Consider the following 26,438-nt stretch of genomic DNA (forward strand, 5'->3'; position numbering starts at 1 on the left):
CCCTCCTCCTCCCTCTCCCCCTCCTAGCTACCTGCGATTCCATTCCTCCCCTCCTCCCCCCTCTCCCCTCCTAGCTACCTGAGGTTCCATTCCTCCCCCTCCTCCCCCTCCCTCTCCCCTCCTAGCTACCTGAGGTTCCATTCCTCCCCCTCCTCCCCCTCCCTCTCCCCCTCCTAGCTACCTGAGGTTCCATTCCTCCCCCTCCTCCCCCTCCCTCTCCCCCTCCTAGCTACCTGAGGTTCCATTCCTCCCCCTCCTCCCCCCCTCTCCCCCTCCTAGCTACCTGCGATTCCATCCTCCCCTCCCCCTCTCCCCCTCCTAGCTACCTGAGGTTCCATTCCTCCCCCCTCCCCCCTCTCCCCTCCTAGCTACCTGAGGTTCCATTCCCCCCCTCCTCCCCTCCCTCTCCCCCTCCTAGCTACCTGAGGTTCCATTCCTCCCCCTCCTCCCCCCTCTCCCCGTCCTAGCTACCTGCGATTCCATTCCTCCCCTCCCCCTCCCTATCCCCCTACCTGCTACCGATTCCATTCCTCCCCCTCCTCCCCTCTCCCCCTCCTAGCTACCTGAGGTTCCATTCCTCCCCTCCTCCCCCTCCTAGCTACCTGAGGTTCCATTCCTCCCCCTCCTCCCCCTCTCCCCCTCCTAGCTACCTGTGGTTCCATTCCTCCCCTCCTCCTCCCTCTCCCCCTCCTAGCTACCTGTGGTTCCATTCCTCCTCCTCCTCCCCCTCTCCCCTCCTAGCTACCTGCGGTTCCATTCCCCCCCCCTCTCCCCCTCCTAGCTACCTGCGATTCCATTCCTCCCCCCCTCCTCCCTCTCCCCCTCCTAGCTACCTGAGGTTCCATTCCTCCCCCCCTCCCCTCCCTCTCCCCCTCCTAGCTACCTGAGGTTCCATTCCTCCCTCCTCCCTCTCCCCCTCCTAGCTACCTGTGGTTCCATTCCTCCCCCTCCTCCTCCCTCTCCCCCTCCTAGCTACCTGAGGTTCCATTCCTTCCTCCCCCCCTCTCCCCTCCTAGCTACCTGTGGTTCCATTCCTCCCCCTCCTCCTCCCTCTCCTAGCTACCTGAGGTTCCATCCTCCCCTCCCCCCTCCCTCTCCCCCTCCTAGCTACCTGTGGTTCCATTCCTCCCCCTCCTCCTCCCTCCCCCCTCCTAGCTACCTGTGGTTCCATTCCTCCCCCTCCTCCCCCTCTCCCCTCCTAGCTACCTGAGGTTCCATTCCTCCCCCCCCTCCTAGCTACCTGTGGTTCCATTCCTCCCCTCCTCCTCCCTCTCCCCCTCCTAGCTACCTGAGGTTCCATTCCTCCCCCTCCTCCTCCCTCCCTCTCCCCCTCCTAGCTACCTGGATTCCATTCCTCCCCCCCCTCCCCCTCCTAGCTACCTGAGGTTCCATTCCTCCCCCTCCTCCCCCCTCTCCCCTCCTAGCTACCTGAGGTTCCATTCCTCCCCCTCCTCCCCCTCCTCCCCCTCTCTCCCCTCCTAGCTACCTGTGGTTCCATTATTCCCCTCCTCCTCCTCCCTCTCCCCCTCCTAGCTACCTGAGATTCCATTCCTCCTCCCTCTCCTAGCTACCTGAGGTTCCATTCCTCCCCCCCCTCCCCCTCCCCCTCCTAGCTACCTGAGGTTCCATTCCTCCCCCTCCTCCCCCTCTCCCCTCCCTAGCTACCTGCGATTCCATTCCTCCCCCTCCTCCCCTCCCTACCCGATTCCATTCCTCCCCTCCCCCCCCTCCCCTCCTAGCTACCTGAGGTTCCATTCCTCCCCCCTCCTCCCCCTCCTAGCTACCTGAGGTTCCATTCCTCCCCCTCCTCCCCCCTCCCCCCTCTCCCCTCCTAGCTACCTGTGGTTCCATTCCTCCCCCTCCTCCTCCCTCTCCCCCTCCTAGCTACCTGTGGTTCCATTCCTCCTCCTCCTCCTCCCCCTCCCCCTCCTAGCTACCTGCGGTTCCATTCCTCCCCCCCTCCCCCTCCTAGCTACCTGCGATTCCATTCCTCCCCCCCTCCTCCTCCCTCTCCCCTCCTAGCTACCTGAGGTTCCATTCCTCCCCTCCTCCCCCTCCCTCTCCCCTCCTAGCTACCTGATTCCATTCCTCCCCCCCTCCTCCTCCCTCCCCCTCCTAGCTACCTGAGGTTCCATTCCTCCCCTCCTCCCCCTCCCTCTCCCCTCCTAGCTACCTGTGATTCCATTCCTCCCCCTCCTCCTCCCTCTCCCCTCCTAGCTACCTGAGGTTCCATTCCTCCCCCTCCTCCCCCTCCCTCTCCCCTCCTAGCTACCTGCGGTTCCATTCCTCCCCCTCCTCCTCCCTCTCCCCCTCCTAGCTACCTGAGGTTCCATTCCTCCCCCCTCCCCCTCTCCCCTCCTAGCTACCTGAGGTTCCATTCCTCCCCTCCTCCCCCTCCCCTCCTAGCTACCTGTGGTTCCATTCCTCCCCCTCCTCCTCCTCTCCCCCTCCTAGCTACCTGAGGTTCCATTCCTCCCCCTCCTCCCCCTCTCTCCCTCCTAGCTACCTGTGGTTCCATTACTCTACCTCCTCCTCCTCCCTCTCCCCCTCCTAGCTACCTGCGATTCCATTCCTCCCCCCTCCTAGCTACCTGAGGTTCCATTCCTCCCCCCCTCTCCCCCCTCCTAGCTACCTGAGGTTCCATTCCTCCCCCTCCTCCCCCCTCTCCCCTCCTAGCTACCTGTGGTTCCATTACTCCCCCTCCTCCTCCTCCCCTCCTAGCTACCTGCGATTCCATTCCTCCCCCCTCCTAGCTACCTGAGGTTCCATTCCTCCCCTCCTCCCCCTCTCCCCCTCCTAGCTATCTGTGGTTCCATTCCTCCCCCTCCTCCTCCCTCTCCCCTCCTAGCTACCTGTGATTCCATTCCTCCCCTCCTCCTCCCTCTCCCCCTCCTAGCTACCTGTGATTCCATTCCTCCCCCTCCTCCCCCTCTCCCCCTCCTAGCTACCTGTGGATTCCATTCCTCCCCCTCCTCCCCCTCTCCCCCTCCTAGCTACCTGCGATTCCATTCCTCCCCCCCCTCCCCCTCCTAGCTACCTGCGATTCCATTCCTCCCCCCTCCTCCCCCCCTCCCCCTCCTAGCTACCTGTGATTCCATTCCTCCCCCTCCTCCCCCCCTCTCCCCCTCCTAGCTACCTGCGATTCCATTCCTCCCCCTCCTCCCCCTCTCCCCTCCTAGCTACCTGCGATTCCATTCCTCCCCCTCCTCCTCCCTCTCCCCCTCCTAGCTACCTGAGGTTCCATTCCTCCCCCTCCTCCCCCTCCTCCTCCCCTCTCCCCCTCCTAGCTACCTGCGATTCCATTCCTCCCCCTCCCCCCTCCCCTCCCCCTCCTAGCTACCTGAGGTTCCATTCCTCCCCCTCCTCCCCCCCTCCTAGCTACCTGAGGTTCCATTCCTCCCCCTCCTCCCCCTCCTCCCTCTCCCCTCCTAGCTACCTGAGGTTCCATTCCTCCCCCTCCTCCCCCTCCCTCTCCCCCTCCTAGCTACCTGAGGTTCCATTCCTCCCCCTCCTCCCCCTCCCTCTCCCCCTCCTAGCTACCTGAGGTTCCATTCCTCCCCCTCCTCCCCCTCTCCCCGTCCTAGCTACCTGCGATTCCATTCCTCCCCCTCCTCCCCCTCCTAGCTACCTGCGATTCCATTCCTCCCCCTCCTCCCCCTCTCCCCCTCCTAGCTACCTGAGGTTCCATTCCTCCCCCTCCTCCCCCTCCTAGCTACCTGAGGTTCCATTCCTCCCCCTCCCCCTCCCCCTCCTAGCTACCTGAGGTTCCATTCCTCCCCCTCCTCCCCTCCTCCTCCCTCCCCCTCCTAGCTACCTGAGGTTCCATTCCTCCCCCCCTCCCCCTCCTCCTAGCTACCTGAGGTTCCATTCCTCCCCCACCTCCCCCTCCTAGCTACCTGAGGTTCCATTCCTCCCCCTCCTCCCCCTCCTCCTCCCTCTCCCCTCCTAGCTACCTGCGATTCCATTCCTCCCCCTCCTCCCCCTCCTCCCCCTCCTAGCTACCTGCGGTTCCATTCCTCCCCCTCCCCCTCCTCCTCCTCCCCCTCCTAGCTACCTGAGGTTCCATTCCTCCCCCCCTCCCCTCCTAGCTACCTGAGGTTCCATTCCTCCCCCCTCCCCCTCCTAGCTACCTGCGGTTCCATTCCTCCCCCCCTCCTCCCCCTCCTTGCTACCTGAGGTTCCATTCCTCCCCCTCTCCCCCTCCCCTCCTCCTAGCTACCTGCGGTTCCATTCCTCCCCCTCCTCCCCCTCTCCCCTCCTAGCTACCTGCGGTTCCATTCCTCCCCTCCTCCCCTTACCTGTAGAGAGGTGATGGATGCAGAGTGTCCTTCCAGTACTGCTAGAGGAACACAGGTCTGAAGACACCATACTCTGATGGTCTTATCACAGCTACCTGCAGCTAGCATGGTGTTCTCATAGCTCACCTGGTGAGCACACACACACCACCACCCACACACACACACACACAGCTACACACACACACACACACACACACACACACACACACACCACACACCACACACACACACACTTATGTTAGCAAGAGATGGAAGTGTGTGTGTGTTTTTCTTGTTTTACTAACTATACTTGTGGGTACCAGTAATCCTCACAAGGATTGTAAAACAAGGAAAGTCCAGGATCCAGATCCAGAGGGAGGTGTTTAGTCCCAGGGTCCAGTTACAGAGGGAGGTGTTTAGTCCCAGGGTCCAGAGGGAAGTGTTTAGTCCCAGGATCCAGTTGCAGAGGGAAGTGTTTAGTCCCAGGATCCAGAGGGAGGTGTTTAGTCCCAGGGTCCAGAGGGAGGTGTGTTTAGTCCCAGGATCCAGAGGGAGGTGTTTAGTCCCAGAGGGAGGTGTTTAGTCCCAGAGGGAAGTGTTTAGTCCCAGGGTCCAGAGGGAGGTGTTTAGTCCCAGGATCCAGTTGCAGAGGGAAGTGTTTAGTCCCAGGATCCAGTTGCAGAGGGAGGTGTTTAGTCCCAGGATCCAGTTGCAGAGGGAGGTGTTTAGTCCCAGGATCCAGTTGCAGAGGGAGGTGTTTAGTCCCAGGATCCAGAGGGAGGTGTTTAGTCCCAGAGGGAGGTGTTTAGTCCCAGGATCCAGAGGGAGGTGTTTAGTCCCAGGGTCCAGTTGCAGAGGGAGGTGTTTAGTCCCAGGATCCAGTTGCAGAGGGAAGTGTTTAGTCCAGGATCCAGTTGCAGAGGGAGGTGTTTAGTCCCAGGGTCCAGTTGCAGAGGGAGGTGTTTAGTCCCAGGATCCAGTTGCAGAGGGAGTTGTTTAGTCCCAGGATACAGTTGCAGTGGGAGGTGTTTAGTCCCAGGATCCAGAGGGAGGTGTTTAGTCCCAGGATCCAGTTGCAGAGGGAGGTGTTTAGTCCCAGGGTCCAGAGGGAGGTGTTTAGTCTCAGGGTCCAGAGGGAGGTGTTTAGTCCCAGGATCCAGTTACAGAGGGAAGTGTTTAGTCCCAGGGTCCAGAGGGAGGTGTTTAGTCCCAGGATCCAGTTGCAGAGGGAAGTGTTTAGTCCCAGGATCCAGTTGCAGAAGGAGGTGTTTAGTCCCAGGATCCAGAGGGAGGTGTTCCAGTCCAGGGTCCAGTTACAGAGGGAGGTGTTTAGTCCCAGGGTCCAGAGGGAAGTGTTTAGTCCCAGGATCCAGTTGCAGAGGAAGTGTTTAGTCCCAGGATCCAGAGGGAGGTGTTTAGTCCCAGGGTACCTGTCCCAGGATCCAGAGGGAGGTGTTTAGTCCCAGAGGGAGGTGTTTAGTCCCAGAGGGAAGTGTTTAGTCCCAGGGTCCAGGGAGGTGTTTAGTCCCAGGATCCCAGAGGGAAGTGTTTAGTCCCAGGATCCAGTTGCAGAGGGAGGTGTTTAGTCCCAGGATCCAGTTGCAGAGGGAGGTGTTTAGTCCCAGGGTCCAGTTGCAGAGGGAGGTGTTTAGTCCCAGGATCCAGTTGCAGAGGGAGGTGTTTAGTCCCAGGATACAGTTGCAGTGGGAGGTGTTTAGTCCCAGGATCCAGAGGGAGGTGTTTAGTCCCAGGATCCAGTTGCAAAGGGAGGTGTTTAGTCCCAGGATCCAGAGGGAGGTGTTTAGTCCCAGAGGGAGGTGTTTAGTCCCAGGATCCAGAGGGAGGTGTTTAGTCCCAGGGTCCAGTTGCAGAGGGAGGTGTTTAGTCCCAGGATCCAGTTGCAGAGGGAAGTGTTTAGTCCCAGGATCCAGTTGCAGAGGGAGGTGTTTAGTCCCAGGGTCCAGTTGCAGAGGGAGGTGTTTAGTCCCAGGATCCAGTTGCAGAGGGAGGTGTTTAGTCCCAGGATACAGTTGCAGTGGGAGGTGTTTAGTCCCAGGATCCAGAGGGAGGTGTTTAGTCCCAGGATCCAGTTGCAGAGGGAGGTGTTTAGTCCCAGGGTCCAGAGGGAGGTGTTTAGTCTCAGGGTCCAGAGGGAGGTGTTTAGTCCCAGGATCCAGTTACAGAGGGAAGTGTTTAGTCCCAGGGTCCAGAGGGAGGTGTTTAGTCCCAGGATCCAGTTGCAGAGGGAAGTGTTTAGTCCCAGGATCCAGTTGCAGAAGGAGGTGTTTAGTCCCAGGATCCAGAGGGAGGTGTTTAGTCCCAGGGTCCAGTTACAGAGGGAGGTGTTTAGTCCCAGGGTCCAGAGGGAAGTGTTTAGTCCCAGGATCCAGTTGCAGAGGGAAGTGTTTAGTCCCAGGATCCAGAGGGAGGTGTTTAGTCCCAGGTCCAGAGGGAGGTGTGTTTAGTCCCAGGATCCAGAGGGAGGTGTTTAGTCCCAGAGGGAGGTGTTTAGTCCCAGAGGGAAGTGTTTAGTCCCAGGGTCCAGAGGGAGGTGTTTAGTCCAGTTGCAGAGGAAGTGTTTAGTCCCAGGATCCAGTTGCAGAGGGAGGTGTTTAGTCCCAGGATCCAGTTGCAGAGGGAGGTGTTTAGTCCCAGGATCCAGTTGCAGAGGGAGGTGTTTAGTCCCAGGATCCAGAGGGAGGTGTTTAGTCCCAGAGGGAGGTGTTTAGTCCCAGGATCCAGAGGGAGGTGTTTAGTCCCAGGGTCCAGTTGCAGAGGGAGGTGTTTAGTCCCAGGATCCAGTTGCAGAGGGAAGTGTTTAGTCCCAGGATCCAGTTGCAGAGGGAGGTGTTTAGTCCCAGGGTCCAGTTGCAGAGGGAGGTGTTTAGTCCCAGGATCCAGTTGCAGAGGGAGGTGTTTAGTCCCAGGATACAGTTGCAGTGGGAGGTGTTTAGTCCCAGGATCCAGAGGGAGGTGTTTAGTCCCAGGATCCAGTTGCAGAGGGAGGTGTTTAGTCCCAGGGTCCAGAGGGAGGTGTTTAGTCTCAGGGTCCAGAGGGAGGTGTTTAGTCCCAGGATCCAGTTACAGAGGGAAGTGTTTAGTCCCAGGGTCCAGAGGGAGGTGTTTAGTCCCAGGATCCAGTTGCAGAGGGAAGTGTTTAGTCCCAGGATCCAGTTGCAGAAGGAGGTGTTTAGTCCCAGGATCCAGTTGCAGTGGGAGGTGTTTAGTCCCAGGATCCAGAGGGAGGTGTTTAGTCCCAGAGGGAGGTGTTTAGTCCCAGGATCCAGTTGCAGAGGGAGGTGTTTAGTCCCAGGATCCAGTTGCAGAGGAAGGTGTTTAGTCCCAGGATCCAGTTGCAGAGGGAGGTGTTTAGTCCCAGGATCCAGTTACAGAGGGAGGTGTTTAGTCCCAGGGTCCAGTTGCAGAGGGAGGTGGAGGATCCAGTTACAGAGGGAGGTGTTTAGTCCCAGGATCCAGTTACAGAGGGAGGTGTTTAGTCCCAGGATCCAGTTACAGAGGGAGGTGTTTAGTCCCAGAGGGAGGTGTTTAGTCCCAGGGTCCAGTTGCAGAGGGAGGTGTTTAGTCCCAGGATCCAGTTACAGAGGGAGGTGTTTAGTCCCAGGGTCCAGAGGGAGGTGTTTAGTCCCAGGATCCAGTGGGAGGTGTTTAGTCCCAGGATCCAGTTACAGAGGGAGGTGTTTAGTCCCAGGATCAAGAGGGAGGTGTTTAGTCCCAGGGTCCAGAGGGAGGTGTTTAGTCCCAGGGTCCAGAGGGAGGTGTTTAGTCCCAGGATCCAGTTGCAGAGGGAGGTGTTTAGTTCCAGGATCCAGTTACAGAGGGAGGTGTTTAGTCCCAGGATCAGAGGGAGGTGTTTAGTCCCAGGGTCCAGAGGGAGGTGTTTAGTCCCAGGATCCAGAGGGAGGTGTTTAGTCCCAGGGTCCAGAGGGAGGTGTTTAGTCCCAGGATCCAGAGGGAGGTGTTTAGTCCCAGAGGGAGGTGTTTAGTCCCAGAGGGAGGTGTTTAGTCTCAGGGTCCAGAGGGAGGTGTTTAGTCCCAGGATCCAGTTACAGAGGGAGGTGTTTAGTCCCAGGGTCCAGAGGGAGGTGTTTAGTCCCAGGGTCCAGAGGGAGGTGTTTAGTCCCAGGATCCAGTTGCAGAGGGAAGTGTTTAGTCCCAGGATCCAGAGGGAGGTGTTTAGTCCCAGGGTCCAGAGGGAGGTGTGTTTAGTCCCCAGAGGGAGGTGTTTAGTCCCAGAGGGAGGTGTTTAGTCCCAGAGGGAAGTGTTTAGTCCCAGGGTCCAGAGGGAGGTGTTTAGTCCCAGGATCCAGTTGCAGAGGGAAGTGTTTAGTCCCAGGATCAGTTGCAGAGGGAGGTGTTTAGTCCCAGGATCCAGTTGCAGAGGGAGGTGTTTAGTCCCAGGATCCAGTTGCAGAGGGAGGTGTTTAGTCCCAGGATCCAGGTGTTTAGTCCCAGAGGGAGGTGTTTAGTCCCAGGATCCAGAGGGAGGTGTTTAGTCCCAGGGTCCAGTTGCAGAGGGAGGTGTTTAGTCCCAGGATCCAGTTGCAGAGGGAAGTGTTTAGTCTCAGGATCCAGTTGCAGAGGGAGGTGTTTAGTCCCAGGGTCCAGTTGCAGTGTTGGAGGTGTTTAGTCCCAGGATCCAGTTGCAGAGGGAGGTGTTTAGTCCCAGGATACAGTTGCAGTGGGAGGTGTTTAGTCCCAGGATCCAGAGGGAGGTGTTTAGTCCCAGGATCCAGTTGCAGAGGGAGGTGTTTAGTCCCAGGGTCCAGAGGGAGGTGTTTAGTCTCAGGGTCCAGAGGGAGGTGTTTAGTCCCAGGATCCAGTTACAGAGGGAAGTGTTTAGTCCCAGGGTCCAGAGGGAAGTCCCAGGATCCAGTTGCAGAGGGAAGTGAGTCCCAGGATCCAGTTGCAGAAGGAGGTGTTTAGTCCCAGGATCCAGTTGCAGTGGGAGGTGTTTAGTCCCAGGATCCGGAGGGAGGTGTTTAGTCCCAGAGGGAGGTGTTTAGTCCCAGGATCCAGTTGCAGAGGGAGGTGTTTAGTCCCAGGATCCAGTTGCAGAGGAAGGTGTTTAGTCCCAGGATCCAGTTGCAGAGGGAGGTGTTTAGTCCCAGGATCCAGTTACAGAGGGAGGTGTTTAGTCCCAGGGTCCAGTTGCAGAGGGAGGTGTTTAGTCCCAGGATCCAGTTACAGAGGGAGGTGTTTAGTCCCAGGATCCAGTTACAGAGGGAGGTGTTTAGTCCCAGGATCCAGTTACAGAGGGGGGTGTTTAGTCCCAGAGGGAGGTGTTTAGTCCCAGGGTCCAGTTGCAGAGGGAGGTGTTTAGTCCCATGGGATCCAGTTACAGAGGGAGGTGTTTAGTCCCAGGGTCCAGGGAGGTGTTTAGTCCCAGGATCCAGTGGGAGGTGTTTAGTCCTTGTGAGATCCAGTTACAGATTGGAGGTGTTTAGTCCCAGGATCAGGGAGGTGTTTAGTCCCAGGGTCCAGAGGGAGGTGTTTAGTCCCAGGGTCCAGAGGGAGGTGTTTAGTCCCAGGATCCAGTTGCAGATGGTGTTTAGTTCCAGGATCAGTTACAGAGGGGGTGTTTAGTCCCAGGATCCAGTTGCATAGGGAGGTGTTTAGTCCCAGGGTCCAGAGGGAGGTGTTTAGTCCCAGGATCCAGAGGGAGGTGTTTAGTCCCAGGGTCCAGAGGGAGGTGTTTAGTCCCAGGATCCAGAGGGAGGTGTTTAGTCCCAGAGGGAGGTGTTTAGTCCCAGAGGGAGGTGTTTAGTCTCAGGGTCCAGAGGGAGGTGTATAGTCCCAGGGTCCAGTTGCAGAGGGAGGTGTTTATTATTATTAGCTGTTTAGTCCCAGGGTCCAGAGGGAGGTGTTTAGTCCCAGGATCCAGAGGGAGGTGTTTAGTCCCAGGATCCAGTTACAGGGGAGGTGAGTCCCAGGGTCCAGAGGGGAGGTGTTTAGACCCAGTCCAGAGGGGGTTCTGTCCCAGGATCCAGTTGCAGAGGGAGGTGACCTGATCCAGTTACAGAGGGATAGTCCCAGGACCAGTTGCATAGGGAGGTGTTTGTCTGTCAGAGGGGGTGAGTCCCAGGGCCAGAGGGAGGTGTTGATCCCAGGATCCAGAGGGAGGTGTTTAGTCCCAGAGGGAGGTGTTTAGTCCCAGAGGGAGGTGTTTAGTCTCAGGGTCCAGAGGGAGGTGTTTAGTCCCAGGGTCCAGTTGCAGAGGGAGGTGTTTAGTCCCAGGATCCAGAGGGAGGTGATCCCAGGATCCAGTTACAGAGGGAGGTGTTTATTATTATTAGCTGTTTAGTCCCAGGGTCCTGAGGTGGCTGTTTGTCCCAGGATCCAGAGGGAGGTGTTTAGTCCCAGGATCCAGTTACAGAGGGAGGTGTTTAGTCCCAGGGTCCAGAGGGAGGTGTTTAGTCCCAGGATCCAGAGGGAGGTGTTTAGTCCCAGGATCCAGTTGCAGAGGGAAGTGTCTAGTCCCAGGGTCTTAGCTTAGTCATGGCTTTGAGGGCACTGAACGCTGAGCTGTAGTCTGACAGCATTAGACCTAGGCATGGTTCCTGTTTGTCTGGTGGGAAAGGGCAGTGTGGACCTGCCTATGCACTGATCTGTGGATCTGTTTTTGTCTATGTGGAGGGCTACCTGGTTTCTGGAATAAATGGTCTGATGTGAGCCATGACCAGCCTTTCAAATACTTCATGGATAGACGTGAGTGCTGTCGTGGCTGACCGGTAGTCATTTAGGCAGGTTACCTTAGTGTTCTTGGGCAGGGACTATGCTGGTCTGCCTAAACATGTTGGTATTACAGACCTAGTGCATGGTTCTGTCAGTGAAGATACTTGCCAGTTGGCTGACCTGTACATTTCCTAATCCGTCCCGCCCTGCGGCCTTGTGAATGTTGACCTGTTTATAGGTCTTATCTCATATGGGGCAACAGAGAGCTGTCTGTGACATTGTCTGGAAATACAGAATTTACTGACCTGCTTTTGATTGCTGATAGATATACCTAGTGCATGGTTCTGTCTGTCTGGTGGCTGACCTGCCTATACTGATATAGACCTAGTGCATGGTTCTGTCTGTCTGGTGGCTGACCTGCCTATACTGATAGATAGACCTAGTGCATGGTTCTGTCTGTCTGGTGGCTGACCTGCCTATACTGATAGATAGACCTAGTGCATGGTTCTGTCTGTCTGGTGGCTGACCTGCCTATACTGATAGATAGACCTAGTGCACGGTTCTGTCTGTCTGGTGGCTGACCTGCCTATACTGATAGATAGACCTAGTGCATGGTTCTGTCTGTCTGTCTGGTGGCTGACCTGCCTATACTGATATAGACCTAGTGCATGGTTCTGTCTGTCTGGTGGCTGACCTGCCTATACTGATAGATAGACCTAGTGCACGGTTCTGTCTGTCTGGTGGCTGACCTGCCTATACTGATAGATAGACCTAGTGCATGGTTCTGTCTGTCTGGTGGCTGACCTGCCTATACTGATAGATAGACCTAGTGCATGGTTCTGTCTGTCTGGTGGCTGACCTGCCTATACTGATAGAAAGACCTAGTGCATGGTTCTGTCTGTCTGTCTGGTGGCTGACCTGCCTATACTGATAGATAGACCTAGTGCATGGTTCTGTCTGTCTGTCTGGTGGCTGACCTGCCTATACTGATAGATAGACCTAGTGCACGGTTCTGTCTGTCTGGTGGCTGACCTGCCTATACTGATAGATAGACCTAGTGCATGGTTCTGTCTGTCTGGTGGCTGACCTGCCTATACTGATAGATAGACCTAGTGCATGGTTCTGTCTGTCTGGTGGCTGACCTGCCTATACTGATAGATAGACCTAGTGCATGGTTCTGACTGTCTGTCTGGTGGCTGACCTGCCTATACTGATAGATATACCTAGTGCACGGTTCTGTCTGTCTGTCTGTCTGGTGGCTGACCTGCCTATACTGATATAGACCTAGTGCATGGTTCTGTCTGTCTGGTGGCTGACCTGCCTATACTGATAGATAACCTAGTGCATGGTTCTGTCTGTCTGGTGGCTGACCTGCCTATACTGATATATAGACCTAGTGCATGGTTCTGTCTGGTGGCTGACCTGCCTATACTGATAGATAGACCTAGTGCATGGTTCTGTCTGTCTGTCTGGTGTCTGACCTGCCTATACTGATAGATAGACCTAGTGCACGGTTCTGACTGTCTGGTGGCTGACCTGCCTATACTGATAGATAGACCTAGTGCATGGTTCTGTCTGGTGGCTGACCTGCCTATACTGATAGATAGACCTAGTGCATGGTTCTGTCTGTCTGTCTGGTGTCTGACCTGCCTATACTGATAGATAGACCTAGTGCATGGTTCTGTCTGTCTGGTGGCTGACCTGCCTATACTGATAGATAGACCTAGTGCATGGTTCTGTCTGGTGGCTGACCTGCCTATACTGATAGATAGACCTAGTGCATGGTTCTGTCTGTCTGGTGTCTGACCTGCCTATACTGATAGATAGACCTAGTGCATGGTTCTGTCTGTCTGGTGGCTGACCTACCTATACTGATAGATAGGGGGGCGGTCCATCCCTAGTGGTCTGTTCCTAGGGGGGCGGTCCATCCCTAGCGGTCTGTTCCTAGGGGGGGCGGTCCATCCCTAGTGGTCTGTTCCTAGGGGGGCGGTCCATCCCGGTCCATCCCCAGTGGTCTGTTCCTAGGGGGGACGGTCCATCCCCAGTGGTCTGTTCCTAGGGGGGGCGGTCCATCCCCAGTGGTCTGTTCCTAGGGGGGACGGTCCATCCCTAGCGGTCTGTTCCTAGGGGGGGGTCCATCCCTAGTGGTCTGTTCCTAGGGGGACGGTCCATCCCCAGTGGTCTGTTCCTAGGGGGCGGTCCATCCCCAGTGGTCTGTTCCTAGGGGGCGGTCCATCCCCAGTGGTCTGTTCCTAGGGGGGTGGTCCATCCCTAGTGGTCTGTTCCTAGGGGACGGTCCATCCCTAGTGGTCTGTTCCTAGGGGGCGGTCCATCCCTAGTGGTCTGTTCCTAGGGGGGGGGGGCGGTCCATCCCTAGTGGTCTGTTCCTAGGGGGGCGGTCCATCCCCAGTGGTCTGTTCCTAGGGGGGGCGGTCCATCCCTAGCGGTCTGTTCCTAGGGGGGGCGGTCCATCCCTAGTGGTCTGTTCCTAGGGGGGCAGTCCATCCCCAGTGGTCTGTTCCTAGGGGGGGCGGTCCATCCCTAGCGGTCTGTTCCTAGGGGGGGCGGTCCATCCCTAGCGGTCCATCCCCATTGCTCCGTCCCTAGTGGTGTGGTCCATCGCTAGCATTCCGTTCCTAGAGGAGCGGTCCATCCCTAGCATTCCGTTCCTAGGGGAGCGGTCCATCGCTAGCATTCCGTTCCTAGGGGAGCGGTCCATCCCTAGCATTCCGTTCCTAGGGGAGCGGTCCATCCCTAGCATTCCGTTCCTAGGGGAGCGGTCCATCCCTAGCATTCCGTTCCTAGGGGAGCGGTCCATCCCTAGCATTCCGTTCCTAGGGGAGCGGTCCATCCCTAGCATTCCCTTCCTAGGGGAGCGGTCCATCCCTAGCATTCCGTTCCTAGCATTCCGTTCCTAGGGGAGCGGTCCATCCCTAGCAGTCCATCCCTAGCATTCCGTTCCTAGGGGAGCAGTCCATCCCTAGCAGTCCATCCCCAGTGGTCCATCACCATTGGTCTGTTCCTAGGGGAGCGGTCTATCCCCAGCGGTCCATCCCCATTGGTCCGTTCCTAGTGGTGTGGTCCATCCCCATTGGTCCGTCCCTAGGGGAGCAGTCTATCCCCAGCGGTCCATCCCTAGCAGTCCATCCCTAGCATTCCTTTCCTAGAGGAGCGGTCCATCCCTAGCGGTCCGTCCCTAGAGGTTTGTCCGTAGCGATCAGTCCCTAGCGGTCCGTCCCTAGAGGTTTGTCCGTAGCGATCAGTCCCTAGCGGTCCGTCCCTAGAGGTTTGTCCGTAGCGATCAGTCCCTAGCGGTCTGTCCCTAGCGGTCATACATACCATTATTCTGCATTGGGAATTGGCAGGGAATTTTATGATTTTTTCTTATATTGTTTTCATGTCAAATCCAAAATGTGTGTGTGTGTTAACTCACGGCCATGTCGGAGATCTCAGCAGCGTGTCCTCTCAGCGTTGCCAGTAGACGGCCCTCATCCGTCCCCCAAATCTTCACCAGGCAGTCATCTGAACCCTAGACACACACACACACACAACAATGAATCACTATGATCTCTGATCACTCACACAACACACCAATCAGCATGGTCATTGTTCTATCAAACATGTATTAATAGACATTATTTTCAATAATATGAAGCCTGAGGCAACAATTAAAATCAATCAATATTACAAACAATATTATACATTCAGTCATTGATCAATCACATCTAAATCAAACCTAGTCTATAACTGGACAATCAGTCAGTCAGTCTATAACTGGACAACCAGTCAGTCAGTCTATAACTGGACAACCAGTCAGTCAGTCTACAATTGGACAATCAGAGCGTCTGCTAAATGACTTAAATGTAATGTATAACTGGACAACCAGTCAGTCAGTCAGTCTATAACTGAACAACCAGTCAGTCAGCCAGTCTATAACTGGACAACCAGTCAGTCAACCAGTCTATAACTGGACCACCAGTCAGTCTATAACTGGACAATCAGTCAGCCAAACAAACAGTCACCACCACACAGTCACCACCACAGTCACCACCACACAGTCACCACCACAGTCACCACCTCAGTCACCACCACACAGTCACCACCAAACAGTCAACACCACACAGTCACCACCACACAGTCACCACCACAGTCACCACCACACAGTCACCACCAAACAGTCACCACCACAGTCACCACCACACAGCCACAACCACAGTCACCACCAAACAGTCACCACCACACAGTCACCACCACAGTCACCACCACACAGCCACAACCACAGTCACCACCAAACAGTCACCACCACAGTCACCACCACACAGCCACAACCACAGTCACCACCAAACAGTCACCACCACAGTCACCACAACCACAGTCACCACCACACAGTCACCACCAAACAGTCACCACCAAACAGTCACCACCAAACAGTCACAACCACAGTCACCACCACACCCACAGTCACCACCGCACAGTCACCACCACAGTCACCACCACACAGTCACCGCCACAGTCACCACCACACAGTCACAATCAAACAGTCACAACCACAGTCACCACCACACAGTCAACACCAAACAGTCACCACCACAGTCAACACCAAACAGTCACAACCACAGTCACCACCACACAGTCACCACCAAACAGTCACCACCACAGTCACCACCACAGTCACCACCACACAGTCACCACCACACAGTCACAACCACAGTCACCACCACAGTCAACACCACAGTCACCACCACACAGTCACCACCACACAGTCACCACCACACAGTCACCACCACACAGTCACCACCACAGTCACCACCACAGTCACCACCAAACAGTCACAACCACAGTCACCACCACACAGTCACCACCACACAGTCACTACCACAGTCACCACCACAGTCACCACCACAGTCACCACCACACAGTCACAACCACAGTCACCACCACACAGTCACTACCACAGTCACCACCACAGTCACCACCACACAGTCACAACCACAGTCACCACCACACAGTCACAACCACAGTCACCACCACAGTCACCACCACACAGTCACTACCACACCACACAGTCACTACCACAACCACAGTCACCACCACACAGTCACTACCACAACCACAGTCACCACCACAACCACAGTCACCACCACACAGTCACAACCACAGTCACCACCACAACCACAGTCACCACCACAACCACAGTCACCACCACACAGTCACCACCACAGTCACCACCACACAGTCACTACCACAACCACAGTCACCACCACAGTCACCACCACACAGTCACTAACACAACCACAGTCACCACCACAGTCACCACCACACAGTCACTACCACAACCACAGTCACCACCACAGTCACCACCACACAGTCACTACCACAACCACAGTCACCACCACAACCACAGTCACCACCAAACAGTCACAACCACAGTCACCACATAGTTATAGTAAAACAGTTATATTACATATTATATACATATATACATATACAACATATTCATACAAGCACTGAGCTTTAGACCAACAATACAGTTACCATAGCGATCCCACCCAGCACAGGGTCAACCTGGGGTCAAGATTTCAGATGTCATCATGTGACCTTACCACATACATCATAAACCTTCCTCCTAAAACACCACACTCTAGGAGTCACACAGGGTCAGCAGCCTAAACACACTCTAGGAGTCACACAGGGTCAGCAGCCTAAACACTCTGTTTTTACGGTTCAGCAGCCTAAACACTCTGTTCTTATGGTTCAGCAGCCTAAACACTCTGTTCTTATGGTTCAGCAGCCTAAACACTCTGTTCTTATGGTTCAGCAGCCTAAACACTCTGTTCTTATGGTTCAGCAGCCTAAACACTCTGTTCTTATGGTTCAGCAGCCTAAACACTCTCTGTTCTTATGGTTCAGCAGCCTAAACACTCTCTGTTCTTATGGTTCAGCAGCCTAAACACTCTGTTCTTATGGGTCAGCAGCCTAAACACTCTGTTCTTATGGTTCAGCAGCCTAAACACTCTGTTCTGACGGTTCAGCAGCCTAAACACACTCTGTTTTTACGGTTCAGCAGCCTAAACACTCTGTTCTTATGGTTCAGCAGGCTAAACACTCTGTTCTTATGGTTCAGCAGCCTAAACACTCTGTTCTGACGGTTCAGCAGGCTAAACACTCTGTTCTGACGGTTCAGCAGGCTAAACACTCTGTTCTTATGGTTCAGCAGCCTAAACACTCTGTTCTGACGGTTCAGCAGGCTAAACACTCTGTTCTGACGGTTCAGCAGCCTAAACACACTCTGTTTTTACGGTTCAGCAGCCTAAACACTCTGTTCTTATGGTTCAGCAGGCTAAACACTCTGTTCTTATGGTTCAGCAGCCTAAACACACTCTGTTCTGACGGTTCAGCAGCCTAAACACTCTGTTCTGACGGTTCAGCAGCCTAAACACTCTGTTCTTATGGGTCAGCAGCCTAAACACTCTCTGTTCTTATGGGTCAGCAGCCTAAACACTCTGTTCTTATGGGTCAGCAGCCTAAACACTCTGTTCTGACGGTTCAGCAGCCTAAACACTCTGTTCTTATGGGTCAGCAGCCTAAACACTCTGTTCTTATGGTTCAGCAGCCTAAACACTCTGTTCTTATGATTCAGCAGCCTAAACACTCTGTTCTGACGGTTCAGCAGGCTAAACACTCTGTTCTGACGGTTCAGCAGCCTAAACACTCTGTTCTTATGGTTCAGCAGCCTAAACACTCTGTTCTTATGGGTCAGCAGCCTAAACACTCTGTTCTTATGGTTCAGCAGCCTAAACACTCTGTTCTTATGGGTCAGCAGCCTAAACACTCTGTTCTTATGGGTCAGCAGCCTAAACACTCTGTTCTTATGGTTCAGCAGCCTAAACACTCTGTTCTTATGGGTCAGCAGCCTAAACACTCTGTTCTTATGGGTCAGCAGCCTAAACACTCTGTTCTTATGGGTCAGCAGCCTAAACACTCTGTTCTTATGGTTCAGCAGCCTAAACACTCTGTTCTTATGGTTCAGCAGCCTAAACACTCTGTTCTTATGGTTCAGCAGGCTAAACACTCTGTTCTTATGGTTCAGCAGCCTAAACACTCTGTTCTGATGGGTCAGCAGCCTAAACACTCTCTGTTCTTACGGTGAAGATGCGCCGTCCAGTGCGGTCGAAGGTGACGCAGTAGACAGAGGACAGATGTCCCAGAATCCTCTTGTGCATCTTCATGTGTGAGTAGACCGCAGTGGGGAGGAGTTGACCCAGTCGGTACGAACCAATCAGACGACGGCCGTGACCTGTCTCCACTACACGCACACACCGCAAAGATTGTGTACACACACACACCAGCACACACACACACACACACACACACACACACACACACACACACACACACACACACACACACACACACACACACACACACACACACACACACACACACACACACACACACACACACACACACAGACACACAAAGTTGTTCGTTCCAGCATAATACCATACTAATGTCATTAACTGGTTGACTTACATTATTATAATTTTGTTATGGAAGAAGAAGAAGAAAAACAGGAGAACTGAAATAACAGAAACTCTGTAGCCTTGACCTTTAGCTGGGTCTTCATGGAGACCAGAGACTCTGACCTTTAGCTGGGTCTTAATGGAGACCAGAGACTCTGACCTTTAGCTGGGTCTTCATGGAGACCAGAGACTCTGACCTTAGCTGGGTCTTCATGGAGACCAGAGACTCTGACCTTTAGCTGGGTCTTAATGGAGACCAGAGACTCTGACCTTTAGCTGGGTCTTCATGGAGACCAGAGACTCTGACCTTTAGCTGGGTCTTCATGGAGACCAGAGACTCTGACCTTTAGCTGGGTCTTCATGGAGACCAGAGACTCTGACCTTTAGCTGGGTCTTCATGGAGACCAGAGACTCTGACCTTTAGCTGGGTCTTCATGGAGACCAGAGACTCTGACCTTTAGCTGGGTCTTAAAGGAGACCAGAGACTCTGACCTTTAGCTGGGTCTTCATGGAGACCAGAGACTCTGTAGCCGTGACCTTTAGCTGGGTCTTCATGGAGACCAGAGACTCTGTAGCTTTGACCTTTAGCTGGGTCTTAATGGAGACCAGAGACTCTGTAGCTTTGACCTTTAGCTGGGTCTTCATGGAGACCAGAGACTCTGACCTTTAGCTGGGTCTTCATGGAGACCAGAGACTCTGTAGCCTTGACCTTTAGCTGGGTCTTCATGGAGACCAGAGACTCTGACCTTTAGCTGGGTCTTCATGGAGACCAGAGACTCTGACCTTTAGCTGGGTCTTCATGGAGACCAGAGACTCTGTAGCCGTGACCTTTAGCTGGGTCTTCATGGAGACCAGAGACTCTGTAGCCTTGACCTTTAGCTGGGTCTTCATGGAGACCAGAGACTCTGTAGCTTTGACCTTTAGCTGGGTCTTAATGGAGACCAGAGACTCTGTAGCTTTGACCTTTAGCTGGGTCTTCATGGAGACCAGAGACTCTGTAGCCTTGACCTTTAGCTGGGTCTTCATGGAGACCAGAGACTCTGACCTTTAGCTGGGTCTTCATGGAGACCAGAGACTCTGACCTTTAGCTGGGTCTTCATGGAGACCAGAGACTCTGTAGCCTTGACCTTTAGCTGGGTCTTCATGGAGACCAGAGACTCTGACCTTTAGCTGGGTCTTCATGGAGACCAGAGACTCTGTAGCCTTGACCTTTAGCTGGGTCTTCATGGAGACCAGAGACTCTGTAGCCTTGACCTTTAGCTGGGTCTTCATGGAGACCAGAGACTCTGTAGCCTTGACCTTTAGCTGGGTCTTCATGGAGACCAGAGACTCTGTAGCCTTGACCTTTAGCTGGGTCTTCATGGAGACCAGAGACTCTGTAGCCTTGACCTTTAGCTGGGTCTTCATGGAGACCAGAGACTCTGTAGCCCTGACAGTGACTGGAAGTGTGTTCAATATACATGGCATTATATGTAGGTTATGTCCTATTCTGTTATTCTCCCCAAAAGAACATACAGACTGAAGTAACATATACCATCAACTACATTACACAACATTTAACCAGTCATAGGCTACCTACCGATGCTGGGCGGGCTCCCATAGATAACTGGCGGCTCAGGGGGCCTACCACAGTGCAGTGCTGCCAGGGCCAAACCCTTCCACACCACATGCTTACAGCCTGCAGGAACAAAACACACACACGTTAAACACACACACGTTAAACACACACACTCGAACAAATATGCTCCACACACACACGAACACATGTTAACACCAAAAGAAACACGTTAAATATATATATATACACACACACAAGTTAAACATACAAACACACACACAAACACACACACACACGTTAAACATACAAACACACACACAAACACATGTTAACACCAAAAGAAACACATTAAATATATATATATACACACACACACACACACGTTAAACATACAAACACACACACAAACACACACAAACACCTTAAACACACACAAAAAGACACATTAAACATACACACATTGAAAACTGGGGGGGGGGCAGCTAAAAATGGATCAAAGGTTAAATCAGAACAATGGTACGGCTGCGTGGTCCCATGGTGTTTATACTTGCGTCCTATTGTTCGTACAGATGAACATGGTACCTTCAGGCATTTGGAAATTGCTCCCAAGGATGAACCAGACTTGTGGAGGTCTGCAATTTTTAAAGTATGTATATCCACAGTAAAACAAGTCCAATATCGACATAAAATGAAATGTTGCTCAGCAAGGAAGAAGTCACTGCTCCAAGACCGCTATAAAAAGCCAGACTACGGTAGAGGTCTGCCGATTAATCGGAATGGCCGATTAATTAGGTCCGATTTCAAGTTTCCATAACAATCTGAAATCTGTATTTTTGTGCGCCGATTGTTTTACACCTTTATTTAACTAGGCAAGTCAGAACACATTCTTACTTTCAATGACGGCCTAGGAACAGGTTAACTGCCTTGTTCAGGTTTAAATAATGCAAAAACAAAGTGTTGGAGAAGAAAGTAAAAGTGCAATATGTGCTATGTAAGAAAGCTAACGTTTAAGTTCCTTGCTCAGAACATGAGAACATATGAAAGCTGGTGGTTCCTTTTAACATGAGTCTTCAATATTCCCAGGTAAGAGGTTTTAGGTTGTAGTTATTATAGGAATTATAGGACTATTTCTCTCTATACCATTTGTATTTCATACCTTTGACTATTGGATGTTCTTATATGCACTTTAGTATTGCCAGTGTAACAGTATAGCTTCCGTCCCTCTCCTCGCTCCTCCCTGGGCTCGAGCCAGCAACACAACGACAACAGCCACCATCGAAGCAGCGTTACCCATGCAGAGCAAGGGGAACAACCACTCCAAGTCTCAGAGCGAGTTTGAAACGCGTTTGAAACGCTATTAGCGCGCACCCTGCTAACTAGCTAGCCATTTCACATCGGTTACACCAGCCTCATCTCGGGAGTTGATAGCCTTGAAGTCATAAACAGCGCAATGCTTGACGCACAACGAAGAGCTGCTGGCAAAACGCACGAAAGTGCTGTTTGAATGAATGCTTACGAGCCTGGTGCTGCCTACCATCGCTCAGTCAGACTGCTCTATCAAATCATAGACTTAATTATAACATAATAACACACAGAAATATGAGCCTTTGGTCATTAATATGGTCAAATCCGGAAACTATAATTTTGAAAACAAGACGTTTATTCTTTCAGTGAAATACGGAACCGTTCTGTATTTTATCTAACGGGTGGCATCCATAAGTCTAAATTTTCCTGATATATTGTACAACCTTCAATGTTATGTCATAATTACGTAAAATTCTGGCAAATTAGGCGGCCCAAACTGTTGCATATACCGTGACTCTGTGTGCAATGAACGCAAGAGAAGTGACACAATTTCACCTGGTTAATATGGCCTGCTAACCTGGATTTCTTTTAGCTAAATATGCAGGTTTAAAAATAAATACTTCTGTGTATTGATTTTAAGAAAGACATTGATGTTTATGGTTAGGTACACATTGGAGCAACGATACGCATTGCATCGATTATATGCAACGCAGGACACGCTAGATAAACTAGTAATATCATCAACCATGTGTAGTTAACTAGTGATTATGATTGATTGATTGTTTTTTATAAGATAAGTTTAATGCCAGCTAGCAACTTACCTTGGCTTACTGCATTCACTTAACAGGCAGTCTCCTCGTGGAGTGCAATGAGAGGCAGGTGGTTAGAGCGCTGGACTAGTTAACTGTAATGTTGCAAGACAGAATCACCCGAGCTGAATTGTGAAAATCTGTCATTCTGCCCAAGAACAAGGCAGTGAACCCACCGTTCCTAGGCCGTCACTGAAAATAAAAATGTGTTCTTAACTAACTTGCATAGTTAAATAAAGGTTAAATAAAGGTTAAATAAAGGTTAAATAAAGGTTAAATAAAGGTTAAATAAAGGTTAAATAAAGGTTAAATAAAGGTTAAATAAAGGTTAAATAAAGGTGTAAAAAATAAAAATTACCAATTTCCGAATGTTAAGAAAACTTGAAATCGGCCCTGAGGTCAAACATTTTCTGTAAGTCTTCACAAGGTTTTCACACACTGTTGCTGGTATTTTGGCCCATTCCTCTATGCAGATCTCCTCTAGAGCAGTGATGTTTTGGGGCTGTTGCTGGGCAACACGGACTTTCAACTTCCTCCAAAGATTTTCTATGGGGTTGAGATCTGGAGACTCCAGGACCTTAAAATTCTTCTTACGAAGCTACTCCTTCGTTGCCCGGGCAGTGTGTTTGGGATCATTGTCATGCTGAAAGACCCAGCCACATTTCATCTTCAATGCCTTCAATGCTGATGCCTTCAATGCCACCATAATTTGCAAATAAATTCATAATTTGTTTTTTGATTTTCTGGATTTTTTTTCTCATTTTGTCTGTAATAGTTGAAGTGTACCTTTGATGAAAATTACAGGCCTCTCTCATCTTTTTAAGTGGGAGAACTTGCACAATTGGTGGATGACTAAATACTTTTTTGCCCCACTGTATGTACCCAGCAGGCTATATATGTACCCAGTAGGCTATATATGTACCCAGTAGGCTATATATGTACCCAGTAGGCTATATATGTACCCAGTAGGCTATATATGTACCCAGTAGGCTATATATGTACCCAGTAGGCTATATGTGTACCCAGTAGGCTATATATGTACCCGTCAGGCTATATATGTACCCAGCAGGCTATATATGTACCCAGTAGGCTATATGTGTACCCAGTAGGCTATATATGTATCCGTCAGGCTATATATGTACCCAGCAGGCTATATATGTACCCAGTAGACTATATGTGTACCCAGCAGGCTATATATGTACCCAGTAGACTATATGTGTACCCAGCAGGCTATATATGTACCCAGTAGACTATATGTGTACCCAGCAGGCTATATATGTACCCAGCAGGCTATATATGTACCCAGCAGGCTATATTTGTACCCAGTAGACTATATACCAGGAAGTCTTGCTCCCAGACAGACTAAATAACTTCTTTGCTCTCTTTGAGGACAATACTGTGCCACTGACACTGCCCCTCTACCAAAACCTGCGGACTCTCCTTCACTGCAGCCAACGTGTTATTTAAACGTGTTATCCCTCGCAAGGCTGCAGGCCCAGACGGCATCCCCAGCCGCGCCCTCAGAGCATGCGCAGACCAGCTGGCTGGTGTGTTTACAGACATATTCAATCAATCCTTATCCCAGTCTGCTATTCCCACATGCTTCAAGAGGGCCACCATTGTTCCTGTTCCCAAGAAAACGAAGGTAACTGAGCTAAACGACTGCTTTGAGAGACTAGTCAAGGACCATATCACCTCCACCCTACCTGACACCCTAGACCCACTCCAATTTGCTTACCGCCCCAACAGGTCCACAGACAATGCAATCGCAACCACACTGGCCTAACCCATCTGGACAAGAGGAAGACCTATGTGAGAATGCTGTTCATCGACTACAGCTCAGCATTTAACACCATAGTACCCTCCAAACTAGTCATAAAGCTTGAGACCCTGGGTCTCGACCCCGCCCTGTGCAACTGGGTACTGGACTTCCTGACGGGCCGCCTCCAGGTGGTGAGGGTAGGTAACAACATCTCCACCCCGCTGATCCTCAACACTGGGGCCCACAAGGGTGCATTCTGAGCCCTCTCCTGTACTTCCTGTTCACCCACGACTGCGTGGCCATGCACGCCTCAAACTCAATCATCAAGTTTGCGGGCGACAATACAGTGGTAGGCTTGATTACCAACAACGACGAGACGGCCTACAGGGAGGAGGTGAGGGCCCTCGGAGTGTGGTGTCAGGAAAGTAACCTCACACTCAACGTCAACAAAAGGAGATGGTTGTGGACTTCAGGAAACAGCAGAAGGAACACCCCCCTATCCACATAGACGGGGCAGTAATGGAGAGGGTGGTACGTTTTTAGTTCCTCCCCGTACACATCAAGGACAAACTGAATTGGTCCACCCACACAGACAGTATTGTGAAGAAGGCACAGCAGCGCCTCTTCAACCTAAGGAAGGCTGGAGAAATTCGGCTTGTCACCAAAAGCACTCACAAACTTTTACAGATGCACAATCGAGAGCATCCTGTCGGGCTGTATCACCGCCTGGTACGGCAACTGCTCCGCCCACAACCGTAAGGCTCTCCAGAGGGTATTGAGGTCTGCACAACGCATCACCGGGGACAAACTACCTGCCCTCCAGGACAACTACAGCACCCGATGTCACAGGAAGGCCATAAAGATCATCAAGGACAACATATCATGTGATTACAGTACTGACTCTTATTGGTGCGTAGCAGGCTAACATGTCATGTGATTACAGTACTGACTCTTATTGGTGCGTAGCAGGCTAACATGTCATGTGATTACAGTACTGACTCTTATTGGTGCGTAGCAGGCTAACATGTCATGTGATTACAGTACTGACTCTTATTGGTACATAGCAGGCTAACATGTCATGTGATTACAGTACTGACTCTTATTGGTGCGTAGCAGGCTAACATGTCATGTGATTACAGTACTGACTCTTATTGGTGCGTAGCAGGCTAACATGTCATGTGATTACAGTACTGACTCTTATTGGTACATAGCAGGCTAACATGTCATGTGATTACAGTACTGACTCTTATTGGTGCGTAGCAGGCTAACATGTCATGTGATTACAGTACTGACTCTTATTGGTGCGTAGCAGGCTAACATGTCATGTGATTACAGTACTGACTCTTATTGGTGCGTAGCAGGCTAACATGTCATGTGATTACAGTACTGACTCTTATTGGTACATAGCAGGCTAACATGTCATGTGATTACAGTACTGACTCTTATTGGTGCGTAGCAGGCTAACATGTCATGTGATTACAGTACTGACTCTTATTGGTGCGTAGCAGGCTAACATGTCATGTGATTACAGTACTGACTCTTATTGGTACGTAGCAGGCTCTGTCGCCCCGCCCCCAGCAGACTGTGGATCCCAGGGACGCTGGCAGGAACCACCTCCTCCAGAAGAGGACACACCCTCTGGCACACCTGCAGCAGGTGGTCCGGACTGATGTGGCCATACAGCTTCACCTGCACACACACACACACACACAAATAACACACACAAATAATTCAGGTTACGGTTAAAAGCTGACCAGCCATTACAGCAGTAAGGTCAGTATGACTACAGTATCCCTATTCTCCATATAATTACATTCAGTACAAATACATTCAGTACAATTACATATGTAGATGTTGTACAGAGCCAAGATATCTTCTTAAAATGCCTGGCCTACTTTTCAGACAGCACACACACACACACCGAGCCGCTCTGCTGCCCAATTAGACACACACACACACACCGAGCAGATCTGCTGCCCAATTAGACACACACACCGAGCTGCTCTGCTGCCCACTTAGACACACACACACACACCGAGCCACTCTGCTGCCCACTTAGACACACACACATTGAGCCACTCTGCTGCCCAATTAGACACACACACACTGAGCTGCTCTGCTGCCCAATCAGACACACACACACACACACCAAGCAGCTCTGCTGCCCAATTAGACACACTCCCTCTCAGTCCGTCCCTCTCCTCTGTTATCTGTACATTTTGCACCGGCACTCCCCTGTGCGCACACACACACACACACACACACACACACACACACACACACACACACACACACACACACACACACACACACACACACACACACACACACACACACACACACACACACACACACACACCAATGAATGAACCTTTAATTGCCTTCAATATTATCTCATTGGTCTGCAGACGTGATCCGTTTCATAAGAACACACTCATTAATAAAACTATAAGAGCAATGCATAGAGCATGTGTGTATGGTAGCTAATAAAACCATCATTATCATCATCAT

At 52.0% G+C, this 26,438-nt stretch overlaps 1 protein-coding gene across 1 annotated transcript in view; it reads right to left on the bottom strand.

The window, feature by feature from the left end:
- Positions 1-26,438, bottom strand: part of LOC123990451 (pleckstrin homology domain interacting protein) — a 137,923-nt gene that overhangs the window by 91,826 nt on the left and 19,659 nt on the right. Inside the window, exons 5-9 of the mRNA XM_046290987.1 lie at positions 25,466-25,616; positions 20,073-20,171; positions 18,116-18,276; positions 14,404-14,499; positions 4,299-4,424 (exon numbers count right to left, since the gene is read on the bottom strand). Coding sequence (XP_046146943.1) covers positions 4,299-4,424; positions 14,404-14,499; positions 18,116-18,276; positions 20,073-20,171; positions 25,466-25,616 — 633 coding nt within the window. The remainder of the gene's footprint in view (positions 1-4,298; positions 4,425-14,403; positions 14,500-18,115; positions 18,277-20,072; positions 20,172-25,465; positions 25,617-26,438) is intronic.

The sequence above is a fragment of the Oncorhynchus gorbuscha genome, linkage group LG12, assembly GCF_021184085.1.
Source record: "Oncorhynchus gorbuscha isolate QuinsamMale2020 ecotype Even-year linkage group LG12, OgorEven_v1.0, whole genome shotgun sequence".
Taxonomy (NCBI): domain Eukaryota; kingdom Metazoa; phylum Chordata; class Actinopteri; order Salmoniformes; family Salmonidae; genus Oncorhynchus; species Oncorhynchus gorbuscha.